General features: G+C 40.2%; 2 protein-coding genes across 2 annotated transcripts; one reads left to right on the top strand and one right to left on the bottom strand.

The window, feature by feature from the left end:
- Nucleotides 1-1412: 1412 nt before the first annotated feature.
- Nucleotides 1413-9783, bottom strand: LOC146713123 (V-set domain-containing T-cell activation inhibitor 1-like). Its single transcript, XM_085452422.1, has 3 exons — nt 9661-9783; nt 2715-3056; nt 1413-2557 (listed from the first exon to the last, which is right to left on the bottom strand). Exons 1-3 carry the CDS (start codon nt 9728-9730, stop codon nt 2430-2432), a joined length of 540 nt encoding a protein of 179 aa, XP_085308548.1. The 5' UTR covers nt 9731-9783; the 3' UTR covers nt 1413-2429.
- Nucleotides 9784-13535: 3752 nt separating this feature from the next.
- On the top strand, nt 13536-20049 carry LOC146713124 (Fc receptor-like protein 4). The gene is made up of 7 exons (XM_085452338.1): nt 13536-14061; nt 14171-14434; nt 14514-14759; nt 14846-15028; nt 15170-15260; nt 18404-18482; nt 19398-20049. The coding sequence occupies exons 1-6, from the start codon at nt 13986-13988 to the stop codon at nt 18417-18419; spliced, it is 876 nt and encodes a 291-aa protein (XP_085308464.1). The 5' UTR covers nt 13536-13985; the 3' UTR covers nt 18420-18482; nt 19398-20049.
- Nucleotides 20050-22087: the final 2038 nt, after the last annotated feature.

Consider the following 22087-nt stretch of genomic DNA (forward strand, 5'->3'; position numbering starts at 1 on the left):
TTGTCCTGCAATGAGCCAGATTATATCGCTGCTGTGGGCCCGGTTCAGGGTCAGAGTAAGGGGTAAGCAAATAGGGTAAACATGGATACCCCCTATCACCAAGCAAGTAGCCAGTGAACTCTCCTAAGACAGAAGGATACACTTCAGTTCAAATGTCCCTGTAGCAATTGGTCTTTATATATTTTAAAGTATTCTCAACTCACCATGTCCAGATTTTGTGCTCAGTGTACATTCACAAAAAATTCGTGAGTCATGGACAGAGCCTGGCCACTTGGCTTCCACATTTGTGATAATGTTGGCAGCATCACATATGATCTTCACAGTGCAGAGAACACAAATTAGCATCCATTACTATAATGAAATAATTTGTTAGTTTGAAATGCTACAGGGAACTATGTACCTGCACATTAATGCTGTGGAAAGACTTCCTGTTCACATAGTCTCCTTCATTTACTGAAGGAGCAATGATTGGAATGTGAGTGCCATCTATACAGCCAATCACGCCTGGGAACCCTGAAAATAAATGTGCAATTTAAGTAGTAGTCCAAGTATCACCACATCATACATTAAGTTCTGTTCATCCTGATACCTGCAATTTTGTGGAATCCCTCTTTGATAAATCTTGTGGGTCTATGACCGGGGAACACCACAAACGAGTGCAGGAGACGTTTCAGTGCAACTGTAACATTCCTGACTGCCCGACAGACGGTAGCCTTGGAAACGTGCTCAGCGTCACCAATATTATACAGAAAGCTCCCGTTTGCAAAAAACCGAAGTGCAATACAAATAATATGTACAGAACTGAGAGAATGTCCGCGATGTGTCACATGAGCAATATTAGGCCTGAGGATGTTATTCAAAAAAATTATAGATTGTGCTGAAAAACGGTAACATTCACACAGGAAATCATCAGGAAATGATAAAATGTCCGAACGCGCTCTAATCGCTCTCTCCCGGCGGAGAGCTCTGCGGAGGATTTGGGCTTCACGATCTACTGGCTCTTCAAGGACGGGGCACGCCATGTCCGACACTTCCTACTGTCAGGTTTCCGACAAAGGGGCGGAGACAGTCAGGGTTAGTTGTAGTAAACCTGCTAGGGGGCAGGTTAGCTTCACGGCGTGTGTCGTCATAGTGACTCACTCAGGCTTCAGCTGAACTCGCTTTGTGAAACCGAAAACCCAGAGTTTTCGTTAACTCAGGGTATACTTACTCAGAGTTTGCACTAAACCGGCTTCCTGAAACAGGGCCCAGGTCCTGGCACACTTTAACCTGGTGTGGCATGATTGCGGATGCCCTGCAGGTAGGTTTGCTTCCCCTGCAGTGGCACCGCCGACCACACCCCCCACAAAAAGAAAGAGCATTGATCAAAAATAAAGGAAACAAAGACTCCATCAAGAAAACACTGGTTATTAGTGCATGTAAGACTTTATTAACCATCAACAAATAAACTCACATTAAAGTGAAATGAAATAAAGCAACAATATTCCAGCAGCTTATGAAATGTGTAAAGTGAAGTAACAGACTGAAGAGTCCCCTTCATTGAAGGAAGTTAAATCTGATCAGAGGGAGAAAACAGCTGATGTGCAGTGAAATAATTTCATCCTTTGGTTTTATTTAACTATCAGAACATTTTTTTTTTTTCCCCATTCTGTTATAGATGAACAATCAATCCTGAACACTAACAGTTGGATTAGTGATTGTCTGTAATTCACAGTAATTCATCCACAATCACACACAGTGTTCGTCTTGTCAGGTGGTTCCTTCAGTGTAATTAGTCTGTAACAGCTGATCTCTAGGTGAGTTAACCTCACATAACAAGTTTGATCTTATAAACAGCTAAAGCTATCACTGATTCTAAAACTGTAACAAGGAGGACGCCAAACCTATGTCACAGAAATTGTCTTTTTGCCATGAAATTAAGAACAAAATACTGAAAGTGAGCATACACTAAAGATCTTTCAGCCACTAAAACAAAGAATGAAGAAATTCCTTACCAAATATAGACACAATAAAAACAGATTAATTATTGTCTGTGCTTTAAATTTTACTGAAACATTTGAACTTTTAAAAATATATTTTGCTAATAAACTGGAGACAGTAGTGGATTAGAGTGCAAAATTGTTTGACAGTCTGATTTTGCACTTATAGGAAAATAAATAAACATAAATATAATCACAATTGAAATGGCTTAAACAAAAAACAAAAAAACCATCTAGACTGTTTAAAAATAGATGTCTTAGACTGTTGACATGTTAATGACATGTTAAAAATCCATTGTTAACCACCTCTGAATGCTGGATAATTCAGTGAAGATACATGGGATTTTTTGTAACTAGTGATTAGGTTGCATGTTTGTTTTTTTTTTAAAACATACTTTTTTATGGCTAATGCATCCAGTCATTTTAGTCTAATCTGGAGTCTCATAAAAATCATAAGACATTGTTTTTACGTTTTCTGTAGATCACAAAAACGGCAACAGCAGCAACAAGAAGCACAGCAGAAACTGTCAGACCAACGATCAGTCCAAAAGATCCATCTTCTTCTCCTCCTGGCTGACCTGCAGGTGAGAAACAGCTGTCAAACTGCTGTCAGACATTATCTACTGCACTCTGATCACATCACTCAGACCAGCTGCTTTCTACAAAGTCTCATCAACAACATCTTTAGAAACAAACATCAACAACCAGGAAGCAGCTTCACCTCTACTCACTCACCTGGAGGAACAACTTTCAGGCTGATGATGCTGATGTGCCCTGTGTTACTGCGGGTTGCTCCTATCTGGATGACACGACACTCGTATGTTCCAGCATCAGAAGTTGTCACATCCTTCAGAATCAAAGACACGTCTCCATCCTTCATCTGTCTGTCCTGCAGATCCACCCGGTTCTTAAAAGATGGATGCTGGTTGGCTGGATCAAACTGCCCATCCCGAAACACAAAGACATATTCATCTCCCAGGTCAGCTCTACTCCACTCTACAACTAAGATGTTGTTGTTTGGAGTTTGACAGGTCAGAATGACATTCTGTCCAGACTTGGCTGTGATGGTTTTGTGGTCTGAAAGAGGAAACGACATACACAGAGATGTGGAAGTACAACTACACTTAATAAATACACATGCACAAAAAGAGACTGTTTTATTTACACACACAGACACACACACACACACAGTTGCCCATGAGTAACTTTGCTAATAATGATGACGCTAATACAAGCAGTAAACAGGAAAATAAAAATAAGAGCGCTGTTTTAACAGCACCCTCTTTCATCTGCGAGCAAATGCACCCTCCTCAGAGTGCGCTCAAATGCTTGTTGATGGAGCTGCAAAAGCTGGTGATAGCCTAGCATACATAGCGAATAGTGGACACATACATGCTCATGCAAGTTTGTCGTGTTTGAGTACTGTGCTCGCACTAAACATCTGCACAAGCACCACACCGCTTTGGTTACATCCTTAGGCGAACATTGATGTCTCGCCATGAAGAAACAAATTATTGTAACTCAAAGAAATCCAGTCTGATCAGTACCAGACTTTACAGGCGTGATGACACCCCTACCCTGAACAGTTTGATATGCTCATTGTCAGGAATACTCAGCGCGTCACCTAGTGGCAACAGGAAATGTCACGTCTTTCACTTTGAAATACTGATTTTCACAGGTTCATCATGTCCACCTCAAAAGCGGTAAATATTAATATCAGTCCCTCGTGATGCTTCAGTGACAAAATTGTGAGTTTAAACTGAACAGTGCACCCTGGTGGCAAGGCGGTTCACCATGAAAGATGAAGTGGCTTTTGAGGGGCTTGAAAAGTATAAAAACCCTTGGAATTTGGGCCACACCTCCAATGTAATGAAGGTTGTTTTCTTATGTAACGATTTTCATGGAATACTGCAAAACGGCTCCACAGCGCCCCCTACAAAATTTCAAAACATCAGCCACTGCTCTGTGTTTCATCTACGAGTCTGAAACCTGGTAAGCTTATGTAAGTTATCACAATGTACAAAAAAGTCTCTTAGAGCAATATTCCAAACCCAACAGGAAGTCAGCAATTTTAAAATTAATGTGTAATTTTGGCAACATTTTCCCCTCTTTTCAGGCCCTGTACTTCAACGAACTCCTCCAAGGGATTTCATCAGATCGAGACAATCTCCAGTGTAGGGAATCTAAAGACCTTTGTGATGTTAAATTGCAAAGCTTTTTACATTCAAGAAAAAGGGATGGTCATGGCAGCACGTGGATCACTCGCCAAAAAGTAGTCATCTGCTGTCACTCATAAACACAATGTCCAATCTCTCCCAAACGACGCAGGCATTAGTCGAGAGCTCGGAAATGTTTGATATGCCATTTGTCAGTAATGGTTAGAGCGCCACCTAGTGGGACGACTTTAATCATCATTGAATGAGATTAAATTTTAGCTGGTGGTTCTACGCATGAATTCCATCAATGTGACATCAGATCTGACATGCTGGGTGTAGGTTAGAGCAGGGCGATATGACCAAAAATATTTATCTCGATATACAGTTGAAAATTTGCGATAACGATATAACTGATGATATAATTAACACTAGACAAAATACTTTACAACTCCACAACTTTATTACTGGAAAAAATACCCATCAATGTATTTTTACTTAAATAAGGAGCTGTTTTTTTATGTACATTAAAGTTATACAAAAATTTGCAGTGCAAATGCAAATTCCTTGCTGACAGTTTAACCAAAAGGCATTTCCAGTGGAAATTGGCCGACATATCCTCAGCATAACCATGTATAATATCCACAAAACTTAGAAAGAGGTTATACACAGCGCTTTGAACGACTAGTCATGTCACACATCAAATCCACCCTACCTCCCACCCTGGACCCACACCAGTTCGCATACAGAGCGAAACGATCCACAGAGGATGCAATCTGCTCTGCCCTCCACCCAGCCCTAACTCATCTGGACAAGAAAGACTCATATGTGAGAATGCTGTTCATAGACTTTAGCTCAGCATTCAACACCATAATACCACAACAACTCATCTGTAAACTGGACAGACTGGGCCTCTGCAACTGGCTGCTGGATTTCCTCAGCCAGAGGCCTCAAGCGGTGCGTGTGGGCAACAAGGTCTCAAACAGCATCACCCTGAGCACGGGGGCTCCACAAGGCTGTGTGCTCAGTCCTCTGCTCTTCACCCTGTTGACACATGACTGCACACCAACCTACAGCTCCAACCACCTTGTGAAGTTTGCGGACGACACAACGCTGGTGGGGCTCATCACCAAGGGCGATGAGACCCACTACAGGAAAGAGGTTGAGCTCCTGACCACGTGGTGCAGAGACAACAACCTCCTGCTAAATGTCAGTAAGACCAAGGAGATTATTGTCAACTTCCAGAGAGGCCACACCTGTCACCCCCCATTGACCATCGACGGCGCTGCGGTGGAGAGGGTGAGCAGCACCAAGTTCCTGGGGGTGCACATCAGTGAGGACCTCTCTTGGACCACCAGCACAGCATCACTGGCCAAGAAAGCACAACAGCGCCTCTACTTCCTGCGCAAACTCAAGCGGGCAAGTGCTCCACCACCCATCCCGACTACATTCTACAGAGGCACTATTGAAAGTATCCTCTCCAGCTGCATCACTGTGTGGGGCGGTAGCTGCACTGACTATAACAGGAAAGCTCTACAACGCATTGTGAGAACAGCTGAGAGGATAGTTGGTGTACCACTCCCCTCCCTGCAAGACATTTACACCACTCGCCTCACCCGCAAAGCCATCACAATTGTCAACGATGCAACCCACCCCGCGCACTGTCTGTTCAGCCTCCTGCCCTCTGGAAAGAGATACAGAAGTCTCCACTCCCGCACTACCAGGCTCACCAACAGCTTCATCCACCAGGCTGTGAGACTGCTGAACTCTCTTCCCTCCCGACTCCCAGCCAGCAGAATCACCAGATTGGCAGAAGTATAGGAAGACAGATTGGACTCTACTCCCCCTCACCCACGCACACTCTCCAGCAAGGAAACACTCTCTGAACCGGGAACTGAAAACATTCCTGACTTGCATTGCAATTGCACACACCTGCAGCTATATATATATTTTTGGTATTTCTTTTGGCACTGTTTATATTACTATTTATTACTTTATTGTTAGGGCTGTTTTTTTTTTTTTTTTTGTTTTTTTTTTTGTTTTTTTTTTTGTTTTTTTTTTTTTGTTGTGCATCTGCACCTTATTGTTGTCAATGTCTACGCATGGGACAGTGTGAAACGTAATTTCAATTCCTTTGTATGGCAAGTACATTTGAAGAAATTGACAAATAAAAGTATTCTATTCTACACACAATACAGTAATATTATGTTGAAGCACAGTACGTATCGCTCCGCGAGGCTCCTACCTACGATAGCTGTAATGCTCCAACAATCCATCAAGCGGTGCGGCTTTGTAGCTTAGCAAAGTCATACTAAAACATTTGACAGATTTTTGAGCGCCGTGTACATGAAATCGTTTCGAGGTCAGTAAACACAACCAGAATTCATACATAAGGCACACGGGATTATAAGGGGCACTGTCGATTTTCAGAAAAATCAAAGGATTGATTTTAAGTGTGCCGTATTTTCCAAAAAAAAACACGGTAATAACGACGGCCCGCTAGCATGCGCTGCGAAAAATAGTACTTTGTTGTGTATCTGACGGACGAAAGCTAAACAAGTTCCACACCACTGAAGTTTTAGCATTTTTACAAACCAATTCTGGTTCATCCGTTTCATTCAACATCCGCTTTCGCCCTTCTCATTCTCCGCCATGCTTTTTCAGCCATGTGCTTATGAAAACAAAGGCACTGCGCATGCGCGTTTTACTCATATTCTATCGCGATATTTCATTGTCTTATCATTGCCCGACATTATACCGGTATTACCGTAAACGGTATGATATGGCCCAGCCCTAGTGTAGGTGTTGGCCGTGGCTTGACGCAATGGGGTGCGAGGGTCCTCATAACGTTGCTTGCAGCTTTAATTGGACTTACAATTGTCGGTTGGAAAACTTTTACATATCGCCCAATCCTACCTTATAGTACTGTATTACCCCATCAGAGCACTTCACTCTCGCACATCAGGCTTACTTGTTGTTCCTAGAGTATTTAATCCAATCCAGTTTTATTTATAAAGCACTTTAAAATACCCAGCAGAGGACGAAAGTGCTGTACAGAAAATAAGTTAAAAACAATAGCGTAAAAGAAAACAGGAAAAATAAATAAATAAAACACATAATACAAACAAAGTTAAAATAGCCCTACCATAGGAAAAAATAAGATAAAATAGCATATAATCATTGCACCTGGATTTAATGATTGTTAATCTCTGGCTTTCTTCCAAAGCATGTCTTTTATCATGTCTTCATTGTTTTAAACGATAAATGTTGCTCTGATGGATTTCTGAAAGCCTCAAACACTCTTCTGATCATCAAGATCGAGAAATTATGCAGTCAAAGAAAAGTTTTAATACATTTACACTTTACTCTTAATTTAAGGTTAGCAGCCTTTTTGAGCACCAGTCAACATGAGCTTGTACTTGTATAGTATTTACTGTGATGTGCCCTCATGGAAAACTATGACACTGTTTTTGTTTCAGTAATGCTGCCTTGTGTTTATGTTCCATAGTGCACACAACAATGAGACAAGCCCAAGGTATTTCTTTGAGCTGTGTGGCAGCTTCCTGTGACAGTTTAGTAATTAAACAGTGAGCTACTTTATCAGCCTCTAACACGGTGCAGTACTTTTCAAAATTTTTCAATCATGAATTTACCTTCATACAATAAGTATTTTCATAGTTACAGCCCGTTTAAGTAAACAGAGGGCTGGGCCTGTCCTTATACACAGTGGTTACAGCTGAGTCTCGTCATGCTTAATGGATATATGTAATGGATATTTAGTAGATTTATTTAGTAACTTAATAGTAACTAATAATAATAATAAAAAGGAAGTGTTTTACGTTTAGTTTCTATTGAAAACTAAAACCCCTGTTTCAACAAAGACCTCTTCTTTCATTTGTTAAATTGTTAAAGTTGATTTCTTCTATTATACGACACAGCCTGTTTGTATATATTTGTTAGATCTTTTAATGCATGAATTTTTAAAGGAAAGCTTGAATTAAAATGGTAAATGTAATTCAAGGGCCTGTATTTATATAGCACTTTAATAGTCCCTAAGGACCCCAAAGCGCTTTACACATCAAATCACCCACCCATTCACACACTGGTGATGGCAGCTACATTGTAGCCACAGCCACCCTGGGGCGCACTGACAGAGGCGAAAGTCAAAGTCACACTCCATGTTGTTGATGAGTACTGTCCCAGCAAAACCTTGACATTATCCCTTGGTCAAAACTGTTTGCAGTACAGCAGCAAAAAACCTTAACTTAATGCTGAAATTTAAATACAGAAAAGAGGTTTAATCACACTGTCTGTAGTGACATTAATCCAGTCAGGGAATTAAAAAAAACAACAATAACCCCAAAAGCAAACGTAATTTGGGTTACTTTGAGTATTACAGAGGATTTTTTTTAATATACAATGCAACCGTTGCATGGTGAATTTAATGTGTAAGAGTATTACAAAAATCTCCCCTCTGTGTCCTGGTGATAACATTTTAACTCCTGTGATAAAAGGTTTGAGTGTGTAAACCAGGGGTGCCCAATCCCGGTCCTCGAGAGCTACTATCCTGCAGCTTTTAGATGCATCCCTACTCCAACACAGCTGAATCAAATGGTTTGATCTCTTCAGCATGCCATCATGTTTGGCAAAGGCCTGATAACAAGCCATTCATTTGATTCAGGTGTGTGGGAACAAGGATGCATCTAAAAGCTGCAGGACGGTAGCTCTCGAGGACCGGGATTGGGCACCCCTGGTGTAAACAGTTAGCTGCTGAGTCAGAGGTCAAGGGTTCAGCCATCAGTTATTCACTATTCACATGTTTTATGGCATTAGTTGTTGACTTTGATATAAAACTTCATGAAGTCAAGGACTGCAAAATGCATATCTGACTTCAGCCCAGTGTGTACTCGCTGTGTTGTTTTGTGTAGGTCAGAACAGACAACATTCAATACAAATCCTAAAGGCTGGCAATATAAGAATGAACATTATAAATGAAAACAAAACTATAGCAAACCTAAACTACATCATCTGCCTGACTGTTATCTTGATCAGTTGGTCTGATGGTCACGTTAACTATGAAGATTTATATTAACTCATCTCCTTTCATAAACGGTGGTTCAGAGAAGAAGATAATAAAGTCATGTAAAGTAAAGTAACGAAGCTTTTGTTTTCAGTATTCAGAGAATGCAGCCAGCTCGACTTTGATCACGGCTGCAGATAGTTCACATTCTGGTCTGTCATTACGACGGTGTAGAAGAGACAAAGACGAGCTCATTAACATAAAAAAACACTTATTATATTTTCACTTTATAAGAGAAAGTTTGGCTTTGTTATGCACAGAAACGGCGTCAGCATTAGTCCGTCTGCAGTTCTGCGTTTCCAGGCGTACCGAGAATAGTTTCGATCAGAGAGATTAGCGCTAGTGTTTCAAACATGATCGGTATGGATAGTATTTAAATAATGTATTGTTAAATAACTCTGGCTCATACCTCCCTATGTGAAAGAGGAATGTTGTTTTTGTTTCTCACCTGCAGACACAAACACGACGACACAGAAAGCACCAAACCAGAAGAAGGGCGTAGATGTTGGAGCAGCCATTTCCGTATATCCGTGTACTCCATGCCCGGAAAACCTGAGCTGTCTTGCGGACGCGCATGTGTGTAACCAAGAACTGAGAAAACTCCCCCCTATCCGGTTGTTCAGTGATGACGCGACGAATCCTACTTCCGGGTCTAAAGTAGTCTGCGTTTAATATGGCTTTTGTGTTGTTAACATGTTTAATGTTATGTATTTTCTTCTATTTGATCTCAAAAAGCTCCTAAAACAGTCAGTGATCACTGTTGACCTCCCTCGGCTTTTATTACCGCTAATCATTTATTTAAGCTCAGTTTTTAAAACCTTACGATGTAACTACAGCCCAGCCCATGCAGCAGTATATGAATGACTAACCTCGTATTGTGGATGGATTATCTCAGTTGTTCTCCTGGCTGAAGTTTGGTCCTTTTACAGCATCCTGCCATGCGATTACATTTGTTCCTGACCACCGAGAACACTCACATTAACTTTTATCGAGTGGAAAAAAAGTTAGCTTGTTTATATTATGCTAACATAGCTGTGTCGCTAGCGGTCACGTAGCACATCATTATATACCAGCTAGCCCAACTTCAGTAACCCTACAAACGTCACTGCTGTTTAGTTTTCTGTCTTCATTTATGCTGGAAGTGATAGCAGAGCTGTACGTTTTAATTTGTTTCCAAAACCCCGCAGTCAGGACATGCTATATTGTATTTAGATAGAAGCTAGCGAGCTAACTCCCTGCTAACTTCTAACTCCGTTAAATGTCATAAATTCCGTTTTCATGGATGCCTGGATGTTAAACTCAATTGTTACACCTGGTAGAGCAGAACGCTGATCATTTTATTAAAGATGAAAGACTTTAGACAGTTTTTCAACTGATATATGGACCTGCAGCGGAGTTTAGACCCAGACACGGCTAGTGACGTCAGACTGAACAACCGGATAGAACATGGCCTTTACTAAAACTTTGATGATGATGATGATGACGACGTTTTTACTACAACATGCTGATTTCATCGAGCTGTCAAATATGACACTGAGGTTTCTAAGGCTCAATTTAACAGAAGGCTCTAAGCTGATATGCCTATCTTCTGGAATCATATGGTCAGGAGCAACAATTAAAGTTTCTCTTTAATCAGAGTTTAGCTGGAGGAAGTTGTTGTTTAAAAAATGCTTGATTTCTTTCAGGCAATTACTTAAACCGGACAGTTTATAAAAATTAGAGACTGAAAAAACAGTATATCTGAATGCCATCAGCATGGAGATGATAGGAGATATTATTGTTGCGCCTAATAATTTGGCCTAGGGGGAATATATAGAGTACAAAGAGAATTGGACCCAGGACAGATCCCCGAGGATCTGCCCCACATGGCAGAACAATTGATGACTTGATTTATACGAACAGATAATGTCCTTTAGGTAAATAGGACATGAACCATTTTCAAACAACACCCGTAATCCCGAAATATCCTTAAGCTTGTTTATTATGATACCGTGATCTCCAGTATCAAAAGCAGTGGTGAGATCCAACAGAACTAGAACTGTGTACTCTCTGGAGTGTGCTGCCATCAAAATGTCACTAGATACTTTAAGTAAAGCCCTTTTAGTAGAGTGCCAATTGTGAAATCCAGACTGGAAAACATCCATGACATCATTTTCTCCAGGAAATAGTTCAGTTGTTCTGCTACTGTTTCTTTCCAAGATCTTTGATATAAAAAGCAATTTGGAAATTGGCCTGTAACTGTTTGAAAAGGATGGATCCAGATTAGGTTTCTTTAATATTGGCTCAAACACAGCTTGTTTAAAGAAACTGGGAACTGAGCCAGTAAGAAGAGAAATATTTATCATTTCCAAAATACAGGGACCAATAGTCAAACACACTAATGAAAAATGGGGCAGGAAGGACATCAAGATGTCCTGTAATGTAATAGGAGTAAAGGCGGACCAAGTATCAGAGGTAAGCAAATTGTAAGCTTGATACTGAGAAGATGATGGAGAGATATTTGACCTGCTGGCAGTGAGCTTATTTGTGAAATAATTCAAAAACTCGTTACAATCAGACATTGAGTGAACTGGTGCATGAGGAACAGAGGGAGAAACACTCTTAATTGTGCTAAACAACAGTTTAGGATTTTTCTTTTATGAAGCTATAAGGTGTGAAAAATACTCTGTTCTGACATTTTTCCACATGTCATTTAGTAAGAAAATAGATTCTTTAAGATGTAACCTGTGAACCTCAAGCTTGGAAGCCTTCCACAAACGTCCTAGCTCCGAAAATTGCGAATAAAAAGGCTGCTAAAAGTTAAAAGACTCCATGATAGTGAAGAATTCAGTAGCTATGTTACAGGATGCATCATCAATATGAATCTCCCAGCATTACATCTTCTCCAATGTATTAATGGATGTCAGAAGGTCGTTAAATTCAGTTAGACAGACCCCAGGAAGTCCAGAAGTTTGGTTAATTAAAATTCAATAAAGGGTTCGCAATTTAATCACCTTAATTTCACCTTAATCATCTGCAGCTCAAGCGAAGAAAAGGAGTCCGAGTTCACCAGCCTGCATTTGAATCAGAATCCTCCGTCACTGCACGAAAGACGTGGAGTTCCGATGTCGGCGCTTCCAGCCGAGTAGATTTCCTTCAAGTGAATCCATGCTTTGCTGCCACGTCTAAGTTTAACACATAAAGTTTAAAGATTCCTTCACGAAGTGATCGTTTAAAATAAACGATTTGAACGAGCGTTAAGCAGTGAAAACCAAATTGATGACGCTCGGTTGGCGCACTCAACAGCTGAGTGCTGTGGCACTTGAATTAAACACCTGTGCACACCTGCGTACCTGCCGCGATGGGCGGTGACTCCAAGGCTAGGCGAAGCTAACATCCATGGTTGTCTATCGCTACTGTCAGCAAAGCGGCGGACAGATGACTGACGAAAGGTGCGCATGCTGCCATCAAGCCATGAATACTGGCTGCAGACTGAGGAGTAGCGTCCCCAGGTGACACTAAATGGACTACTCGCAGGAACCTGGAATCTCCCCACAGCAAGAAGCTAACTTTCGGTACTTCACCTTGACACCAGTCCTGGTTCCCCTCCTTCATTTTTTCGGGTTGAATCCCACCGGTATGTACAGTAGCGTGCACTCAGGTGAGGAACATATAAAAGGAGGAGGAAAAGTTTTCCTGTAACTGTCCCATCTGTAGCTCTCCATTGAATCTTTAATGTGCAACAGCGTGCCCTGATCGTAAATTCTAGCAGCAGAAACAAAGTTTAGACACAAAAGAGTAAAAATAATATTGCAAGCGACGATAGCCAGTGGCGGAGCCAAACACGGCCCCATCTTGTCCGACATCTGTAGCTGCTAGAAGTTATTCATTAGATCTCTGGCAGTGTCTCTGTTCACCCTCACACAGATGCCTGTCCTGAATCCAATCTACAGCCCTGTTCGTGTGTCCTCTTTTTCAAACTCTTGAGATTATTCTGGCAGACGCAGTAAAACTTGTTACAGCATGTAAAGATGTGCCATCCTCTGATGTGCCTGTGTAACCTAAACATGCTGAAACTAACAGGCATGTTATTGATAAACACATCTTAAATGCAAAGTCCCTGTAGAAGTCAAACATCCCCCTCTTATGGCATTTGAATCAATGTTCCACTCTGTCCTCCTGTGTCTCTGCACAGCTGAAAGACTTTTTTTAAAAAAGACATACCGTATACGAGAGACCTCGACAGTTATGTGAATTTATAATGTACCACTTGTGTCTTTCCACAAAGAAAAAAGTGAGTCCCCCAAAACTGTGTTTGAACCAATAAAAAAGCTGGTACTCAGAGGAAGAGGGCGGGCTTTACTTGGTGTCAGTGACAGAAATGAAAAAAAGCTCAAATGAGTGAGAAGGACGATGAAGGAAACATCTGTGCTGTGTCTGCTCTGTAAGTAGAATCTCTGTGTTTGTTTGAATTCTTGTACTTTGACTGTCTGCTCTCCTGATAACTGATGATGGAGGAGAAGACATGAAAAACAAATCAGGCTGAATTCAAGTTCAAAACACCACGAGGACCAACTGCAGGTCTGAACTGACTCTTTATCTTTGCTCAGGAGTCGAGGAAACACAGCAGGCAGTGAAAAGATCAAATCATTCACTCATATCAACACAGCTGCACAGTGGACACATGACTTTGTGGGATTTACTTTTTCAGACTTTTGTTGTCCAAACTTCATTGAAACATGTTGAAGAGATGTGTTTGTGTGTTTGTCAGCTGTTTGTGTGGAGTTTTTCTTTATGTTCGCCTCAAATCAACCTGAGTGTCATTTCTCTTTAGCTCTGATCTCACTGCTGAGCTGCACAACAAACCAAGGTCAGTAACCTTCTTCTGTCACAGTTTAAACCTGAGAAATGCTCACTGATATGACCTGATTGGGTTGATGGATTAACAGATCATCAGTTTTTCATTGTAACCCTCACAGCTCGTCTGACTGTGAGTCCCAGCAGCTCTCAGTTCTTTGAAGGAGACTTTGTGTCTCTGAGCTGTGAGGAGGACGACAGCTCTGCTGGATGGACTCTGAGGAGAAACACAAGCAAACAACAGAGGAGTCAGTGTAGAGATGGGTGGGGAAAACCAGCTGGTTCTACGTGCAACATTAGTGGTGTTCTCCAGTTGGACAGTGGAGTTTACTGGTGTGAGTCCAGAGAGGGCCCCATCAGTAACATGGTTAACCTGACAGTCACTGGTAAGCTGAGTGTGTGGAGTTAGTGTTGATGAAGCTGTGTGTAAATGGATGAAATGCTGTAGTTTGTCTCTGTGTTGAGGTGGATCAGTGATCCTGCAGAGTCCTGTCCTCCCTGTGATGGAGGGAGATGACGTCACTCTGCTCTGTAAAACAAAGACCACTCCCTCCAACCTCCCAGCTGCTTTCTATAAAGATGGCTCCCTCATCAGGAAGCAGCCTACAGGTCACATGACCATCCAGCATGTTTCCAGGTCTGATGAAGGCCTCTACAAGTGTGACATCAGCGGTCATGGAGAGTCTCCATCCAGCTGGATCACTGTCACAGGTGACACACTCACCTGTCTGTGTTTCTGCAGCTTTCAACATTCACAATGTGACGACAACTTCATGACTGTGTTTGCTTTATTTTAGGGGAACACACCACCACACCTCCACCTACATCCTCTGCTCCTAACTCCACCTCCATCACTCTTCCTCCATCACTCTCTCCTCCTGTTCTCTCTGTGTTGTCATGTGTTGGATCAGTGTGTGTTGTGGTTCTACTGGTGTTACTGGTTCTGCTGGTGAGACGATGTGTTCACAGGAAACCTGAAGGTGAGACTCCTGAACTTTCAGGTTTGAGTTTCTTTAGTAGAATAAAGTTCACATTCATTATGATCACAGTAACAACTTTTATTAAATTTAATTTCTGTTTATATATTTAATTTATATTTTGTTCATTTTGCATCATTTCAGCAGATCAAGCAGAAGTTGGAGAAGATGACATCATCACTCATGTCATGTACAACACTGTCAAGATAACAAAAGCCAATCTGATGAAGCAGAGGTAATATTTGAGTTTACATATTTTCCTCAAGCCATTTGTAATGTAGTAAAGTTAGTTAGTGTTCTTTTTTTTTTTTTTTTTTTTAAATCACTAAAGTGAACTAATTCTGTTAGTCTTTGGGGGCTGACTCACTATTGATGCTTCAAGAGGACAATAGAGGAACTGCATCTGCTTATTTTTGAGATTTGTATCTCTTTACTTCAGTTTGATCAGCAGAAATTATATTTAAATTACTGTTGAATTGCCACTAAATAAATAAATCTCAATGGAAGCTGTATAACGCACTACTTCACACAGATTAGGGACGTAATTTCCAAAAACCTAGTGAGCAATAAGAGTTAAGAGTTGCTTCTAGAAGGACTTCAGTGGAGTTTCCCAGTTTTGAAGTGAGGCCATACATGTACATTGTGATGACAGTCTTTATTATGAAGATGTTTTCTCTGACATTTTCTGCTTCTTGTATCTTAAACTGAATTTAATATGAGTGCAGAATCAGATGTAGGTTTTTGAAGCCTGATCTTGACTTTAATTATATGATTAATGATTTTAAGGTCACTATAGAGTATGTGAGGGATGATCAGAAGTATATAGTGATGTATAGTAAATGTGGATTCTAGGAAAAGTAAACGGACATTTTCCTGATTTAGTGTTATCAAAACTGGAATTCACAATGTTCAAGTTTTTATTTTTTGTGATATTTGATCTTTTTCAGATGTAATCATGTGTTTAACTCTGCACTTACTGAGTGTTGTTCACTGTGAGCTGGACTGTGTGTTTGTGGTCTGTGGTTAACTGAAGCTAACAGCTCTGCAGTCGTCCAGCATCCTGATAGAAAGAAAGAAAAAAAAAACACTTCAGAAACTCAGTCTAAGAGATTTGAAAAGATTAAGTTTAAAGAGGATTGTGAACCTGGTCCAGGCACTGACAACTTACTGAGTGAGGGTTTTTTTTATAGTGGAAAGCAACATATAAACCAAGCCAGGAAATGGCTATAACTTAAACTAAGGAAAACCTAAACTGGGAAAGCTAACAAGGAACATGCAACCAGCGACAAAGATCTAAGAAAAACTTGAAACACAGAGGGACCAACAGGGGAAGACAAGCCAGGAACAAGCAGAGGACAACACAGGGCTTAAATACACAGACAGGAGGACCAGAGGATGGGGAACAAGTGGGAACACAGCTGGAATTGATCTGCCATAACGAGACAAAGGAAGCAGAGCAGAATACACTGACATAGGACAAGGACTATCAAAATAAAACAGGAAGCACAAGACATTCAGAAAGACGCAGACTCAGAGTCATGACATATAGAGACATATAATATGCACAGAAACCCAGCAAGAAACCAAAGCCATGAATCACAAATAATCAAGCAATATAAATTAAGCAAACACAAAACACTGGGTCATAGACCCAGCACCGTGGCAGAGACACATAACACTTGTTACATGGTTTTAATTTATTTAAACACCCTTACTCATACTTTCCTTAAATGCTATCCTGTTTTAAAGCTGTTTATTTAAAAATAAAAAAGGGAAAGAAGATGTACACAGAGTATAATTCTTTGCTTGTGTTTAATGGTAGCATGAGGTGGTCCCTGCAGCCCATTCTAGTAGTCAAGCACCTTCAGGAGGGTAGATTCACATGTGCTGTAACAAGGTTTGCTTTGTTCAGTGTTATTTATATAGTGCCAAATCATAACAAAGCCTCAGACTCCAGTAGGTAAAATACCTGGAGATGAGACAGAGCATCAGCCCAGCAGCAGTACTGACTTTGCTCCTTTATGTTCCTACCAGAAACCTACTAAACTCTCACTGGTATCAGGTGCTGACATTATTTCAGTGGGACCTGTGCTCACAACCCAGCACTGTGCAGTTCAGAGTTCAGAGGTTGTCTGAACAGCGACAAGAACAGCAGGAAAAAGCAAAACTGAGAAACATCAGTCAGACATCAGAACAGAGCAATGATCTGTGAGAACCATTGACTAAACCATTCACCTTTTTGAGTTTAACTTCTTGTTGTGTCTCCACTGCTGACACCTTGATTTGCACTGAAGCAGCTGAAATAGACACACAATGGTTTCGTTTTCCTGACATCCCTGAAGTGTAACTGATTTTGTGTTATAACGTTTAAAACTGTTTAGTGGTTCCTTTTTTTCTGTTACAGTGTATCTTAAACCAAGAACACTTCCTGTTTCTCTGCTCTGTGGCTCCCGCTGAACACATAAAACTTTATTTTACAATCACAATTAATTCGTTTTCCTAAACCAGCTGATCTAGATTTAGAGACAGAGGGTCAGACAGAAAATACTTAGTAAAAATAATATGTTAAACGTTTTTTACTTCATTCCTATTTATGTTCACAGAAATGCATCAACATATCTGCCAGTTTACCAGTGGCACTCACTGCTGTGTTTTATGGAGAATAAAACATAAGATGGCATTTATTAGTTCCAGACTTGGTATATTCACATAGTTACAGCAGGAGAATAAACAGGGTAGGAATATAAATAGATGAAAGATGTGTGCAGAGACCACACAGGATATTCAATAATGTTAGAAATAACCGATAATCACTAAAAGCAGCTCAGATGTGTCTGTGATCTCTGTCTAACACTAGCTGTTAGCTTTATTATCAGGAATAATTGACTTTTATTATAAGACATAAACAGAGAGACTGAAAAGACAGATCATTAAAGAAATGGCATTAACTGTTCATTTCCAGCCTCTCAAACTGTCCAATGCATGAATCATTTTTAAAGTTCTGCATGTAAAACCACAGCAGCTACTTCCTGCTGTCAGTCTGATCAGACCTCTCACTGCAGTGTGTGCTGGTTTGTTAATAATATTATTCATGCTGTGAGAAAGTGTTTGCTTTGTGCTCTGTGGTGAAGTATCTCCGGCTGCATTGAAACAAGATGGCAGCTTTGTGGTCGTCCAGCTTCTTTTTCTCAGAAATGCCCCCCAATGCTTTGTGGTCAACAGCAGGTGTTTAGAGGAGGAAACTGAAAAGCTGATGCAGTTTGTAAACATCTTCACTTAATTGTTTCTTAATGCTGCAGAAAATATAGCTGTGTGTGATAATACAGTACTGTTGCAGTTGTTGTACATGCAGTAATTTAAATGTATTTTATTATGCAGAGACAGATTTAGCTGACTCAGCAGTGAGAACTGAAAACGTCCGTTATGGAAAAACAACCATCAGAACAAGAAGGCCCAGGTACAGCTGCTCTTTATCTTTGACTTTACACAAATACAAGCTAGCTGCTCACTTTGTTTCCAGCTGCCATGCTAAGCTAAGCTAACCAAAAAATATCCTGACCAATGTCAGACTTGTGAACTCTGACAGTAAGTTTTACTAATGGCCAATATATTTAGGTTTGTAATATTTGTACTTGACTAATTAGGTTAAAACAAATGTGAAATAATCTGCAGAGTGGAAAAAGAACCTGATTTTTTTTTTCTTTATTTTTGTAATTCAGGTGTGGCAAAGAAAAAGCTGGTTTACAATGGACCTGTTTTGCTTTTCCTAATTTCCTGTCATATGTTTTTTTTGTTGTTTTTTTTTTTTTCTTTTGTGTACTGATTTTAAATTCAGATTTAAAAACAGGGGTTTTTGTCCTGCCCTAAAAATCGTAGAAATATGGTATCTAACCAGATTCTTACTCTGGATGGCACACTACAGGTTGTGTGTGCCATTAATACTTCCTTGGCCTGAAATCAAAACCCTCCTTCTCACATACAGTCTTTAATAATCAGGCCGCATCTTATGTTAATCATCTTATAGAACCTAACGCCCAATAAAATACTGAGGTCAGTGTCCAAGTAATTGCTGTGAGCTAAAAGTTCTGGCTGCAGACTGCCCTAAACACTCAGTTTGTTCAAAGTTTTACACTCTTGCAGTTTTATGATGTCAGAGAGAGAAGATGGCTGATATTATCATATTAGCCGCAGGAGCTCCTCTCAAATGCTGTTCAAACCTTGTGTTGGAGAGGGAGAGCCAATCAGAGGAAAGGTGTCTTAGAGGGGGAGGGGCTAAAACTGTTTGTTTCACAGAGAGGATGAGCTGAGGTGGTGCACAAAGGCCTAGTATGAGAAACAGAATGATTATTTTAAACTGTGTGTTTGTGTTCAGACTTTAAACCAGAGCCTGATGTCATCTGCTCTTCAGTCCACCAGTCCAACTGACGTCCAGCTGCTGGTCTCTAACTGGTCCCCCAAACACTTTAGACCAGAGGACGTCAACACTGATCTTTATGTTTCATTTTTCTTTCTCACTAAATCAGAAAAAAATAACATTTAATTTAATTTACTTTAATTTGACTTTTTAAAAAGTGACAATGACTTTTCTTGCAAATTCAGCTCTGGTAAAATAAATATGTAATTTATTTATGTCCTCAATAACTTTACTGTTATTTGTATGTTCTGTGTTTGTTGAATAAACCCCTGTTGTCATGTGCGTTTCACATGTGGTTCTGTGGGTTTCACTAAAGTATCAGGTAGAAAATCTGAGTTGTTATTGTTTAGTTGTGGCTAACCGTTATACTCCTCTCCTCAGTGCTGAAAGCAAAGAAAATAATGAAACTGCAACTTCAGACTAAAAACAGCAGAAAAATCTTTCAGTGATTAAACTGCACACAAAAGCTTCACTACAAGATGTTTGTATTTGTGACTGAAGAGGGTTTTTTATTTTATTTTATTTTTTTAAGCCAAAAATGTAGAAAATTATGAAAACTTCCATTTTACAATTATGGTTTATGATATTATGTAAGTATAGAAGTGAATAAACCTGGTGCTGTCAGTAATAATCATTGTTTGACTGACTGATTTTTAATGTATTGTTCCTTCCACTGGGAAACATTCAGTGTCAAAATATATAGCTTGAGATGAAAACGTAAAAAAATTATTTACTGTATTTAATGTCTGATGAACTAAAGACTCATGAACATGTGACTTAGACTGGACTTCTTTCCTGATCACGTCTCCTGGACCAGCTCAGATATCCTCCTCTTAACCCTCTGACTGAAGCTTGAAATGAACGATTGGACTTTAATGTCTTCTGCCATCTACTGGTGAAGTTGGGTGTTACAGCACAGCAGCTGCTTTTTATACGACAACAGTTTAATTCTACAAAGCTGCTCAGACTTCTGCTTTACCTTCCTCTTGTGTTAGGGTCAGCACCGACACATTTTTTAATTTTAAATGCATAAAAAAATCACATTTGTTTATTGTATCAAGGCTTTTTGACTTTGTCAGCAACCTCTATTTCTACAAAATAAAACAAACAAAAATGTCATTTTTAGTTATTAATCTTAAAATGAAAAAAATCAAACAAATTTATTTAAGAGATGTGTCCTATACCCCTCAGTATTAGTCAGGTAACACAAAAACCTTTTATTTATTAATATGATTCTCTTGAGGTTAATTTTACCTTTTTTTTTTCTTTTTTTTTTTATTGAAATCGTGACAAAAAAGACCCAGAGGCCCACACTAAAAGTATTAAAACCAAGATTTTCATAGATAAGAAGCCTAACAAGGTAACCAATAGATGAGAAACAAATTGGATGATAGCTTATTGTTTTTAGTGTATTTTATAGCTGATTTAATAGCTGGCACGTTAACATAAGAGATGATAACAGAAAGCTAACACAAGAGGAAGGTTTAGCAGCGATTACAGCACACATTACCCTGCATCATTTTCTCCATCACAGCACCCGGAAACCATCCTCTTCTTTCAAACACGTGACAGTAATTCATGTGTTTTGGTTTCTGTTACTTCCACAGCTACTTTGTTAGGTTATTGTCATTCCAAGAATACTTCAGTTGTGTTTTATGAGATTTGGGTTTATTCTACCTCTATTGTGTTTTATTTATCTTACAGTGTGTTTTGTGTGCTTTTGCAGTGTTTATCCCTGCGGTGGTCCTCATTGGGCTCTCGGTGGGGCCTGGATCTCCTCCATGCCAGCTTTAAGTCCTGGGGGCAGGGCTATGGCTCCCCACACCCACTATTAAATGGTAATAGTGGCTGTAATTTGTATAGCGCTGTACTGGTCCCTAAGGACCCCAAAAGCGCTTTACACATTCAGTCATCCACCCATTCACACACTGGTGATGGCAGCTACATTGTAGCCACAGCCACTCTGGGGCGCACTGACAGAGGCGAGGCTGCCGGACACTGGCGCCACCGGGCCCTCTGACCACCACCAGTAGGCAACGGGTGAAGTGTCTTGCCCAAGGACACAACGACCGAGACTGTCCAAGCCGGGGCTCAAACCAGCAACCTTCCGATTACAAGGCGAACTCCCAACTCTTGAGCCACGATCGCCCGATCGCCTTCATGTAACTAACTTAGATAGTTACGTGAAGAAACCTTGTGAACACAAGCACACTCATCCACAGTAGTGTATAAAGAGGTGCTCACAAATGCACACTATTTTGGTTGGCCACTGCCTCTAAACATATGATGCATTATTGGTACTGTATGCTGCTCAGTAACATTTTATGTTTATTATTTACTGTTACTTTTGCATATCTTGGTTGTTGCTGTGGTTTCTCTATTGTGTTGTTTTTTGCATGTTGTTTTCAGCAGGTGTTGAAGCAGATTTGCAGTGTCTTTTCTCTCTATTCCTCTTCTCCTCTATTTCCCCTCTCCTTGTGTTAACGTCTTCCTTAACTTCTCTTTCCTTTTTTTCTCTTTCTTGTCCCCAGCCCTGTCTGCTCTGATTGTAATAAGTGAAAATAAATGAATCCTAATAAAAATCGAATAAGCTGTGAGAATCAAGTGGACCAGTATAGCAAACGCTGTAATGATCCACTTGGGAAAGT

The sequence above is a fragment of the Copadichromis virginalis genome, linkage group LG3, assembly GCF_057382275.1.
Source record: "Copadichromis virginalis isolate Kocher_CV1m ecotype Utaka linkage group LG3, C_Virginalis_male_GT1.1, whole genome shotgun sequence".
In the NCBI taxonomy this organism is placed as follows: Eukaryota; Metazoa; Chordata; class Actinopteri; order Cichliformes; family Cichlidae; genus Copadichromis; species Copadichromis virginalis.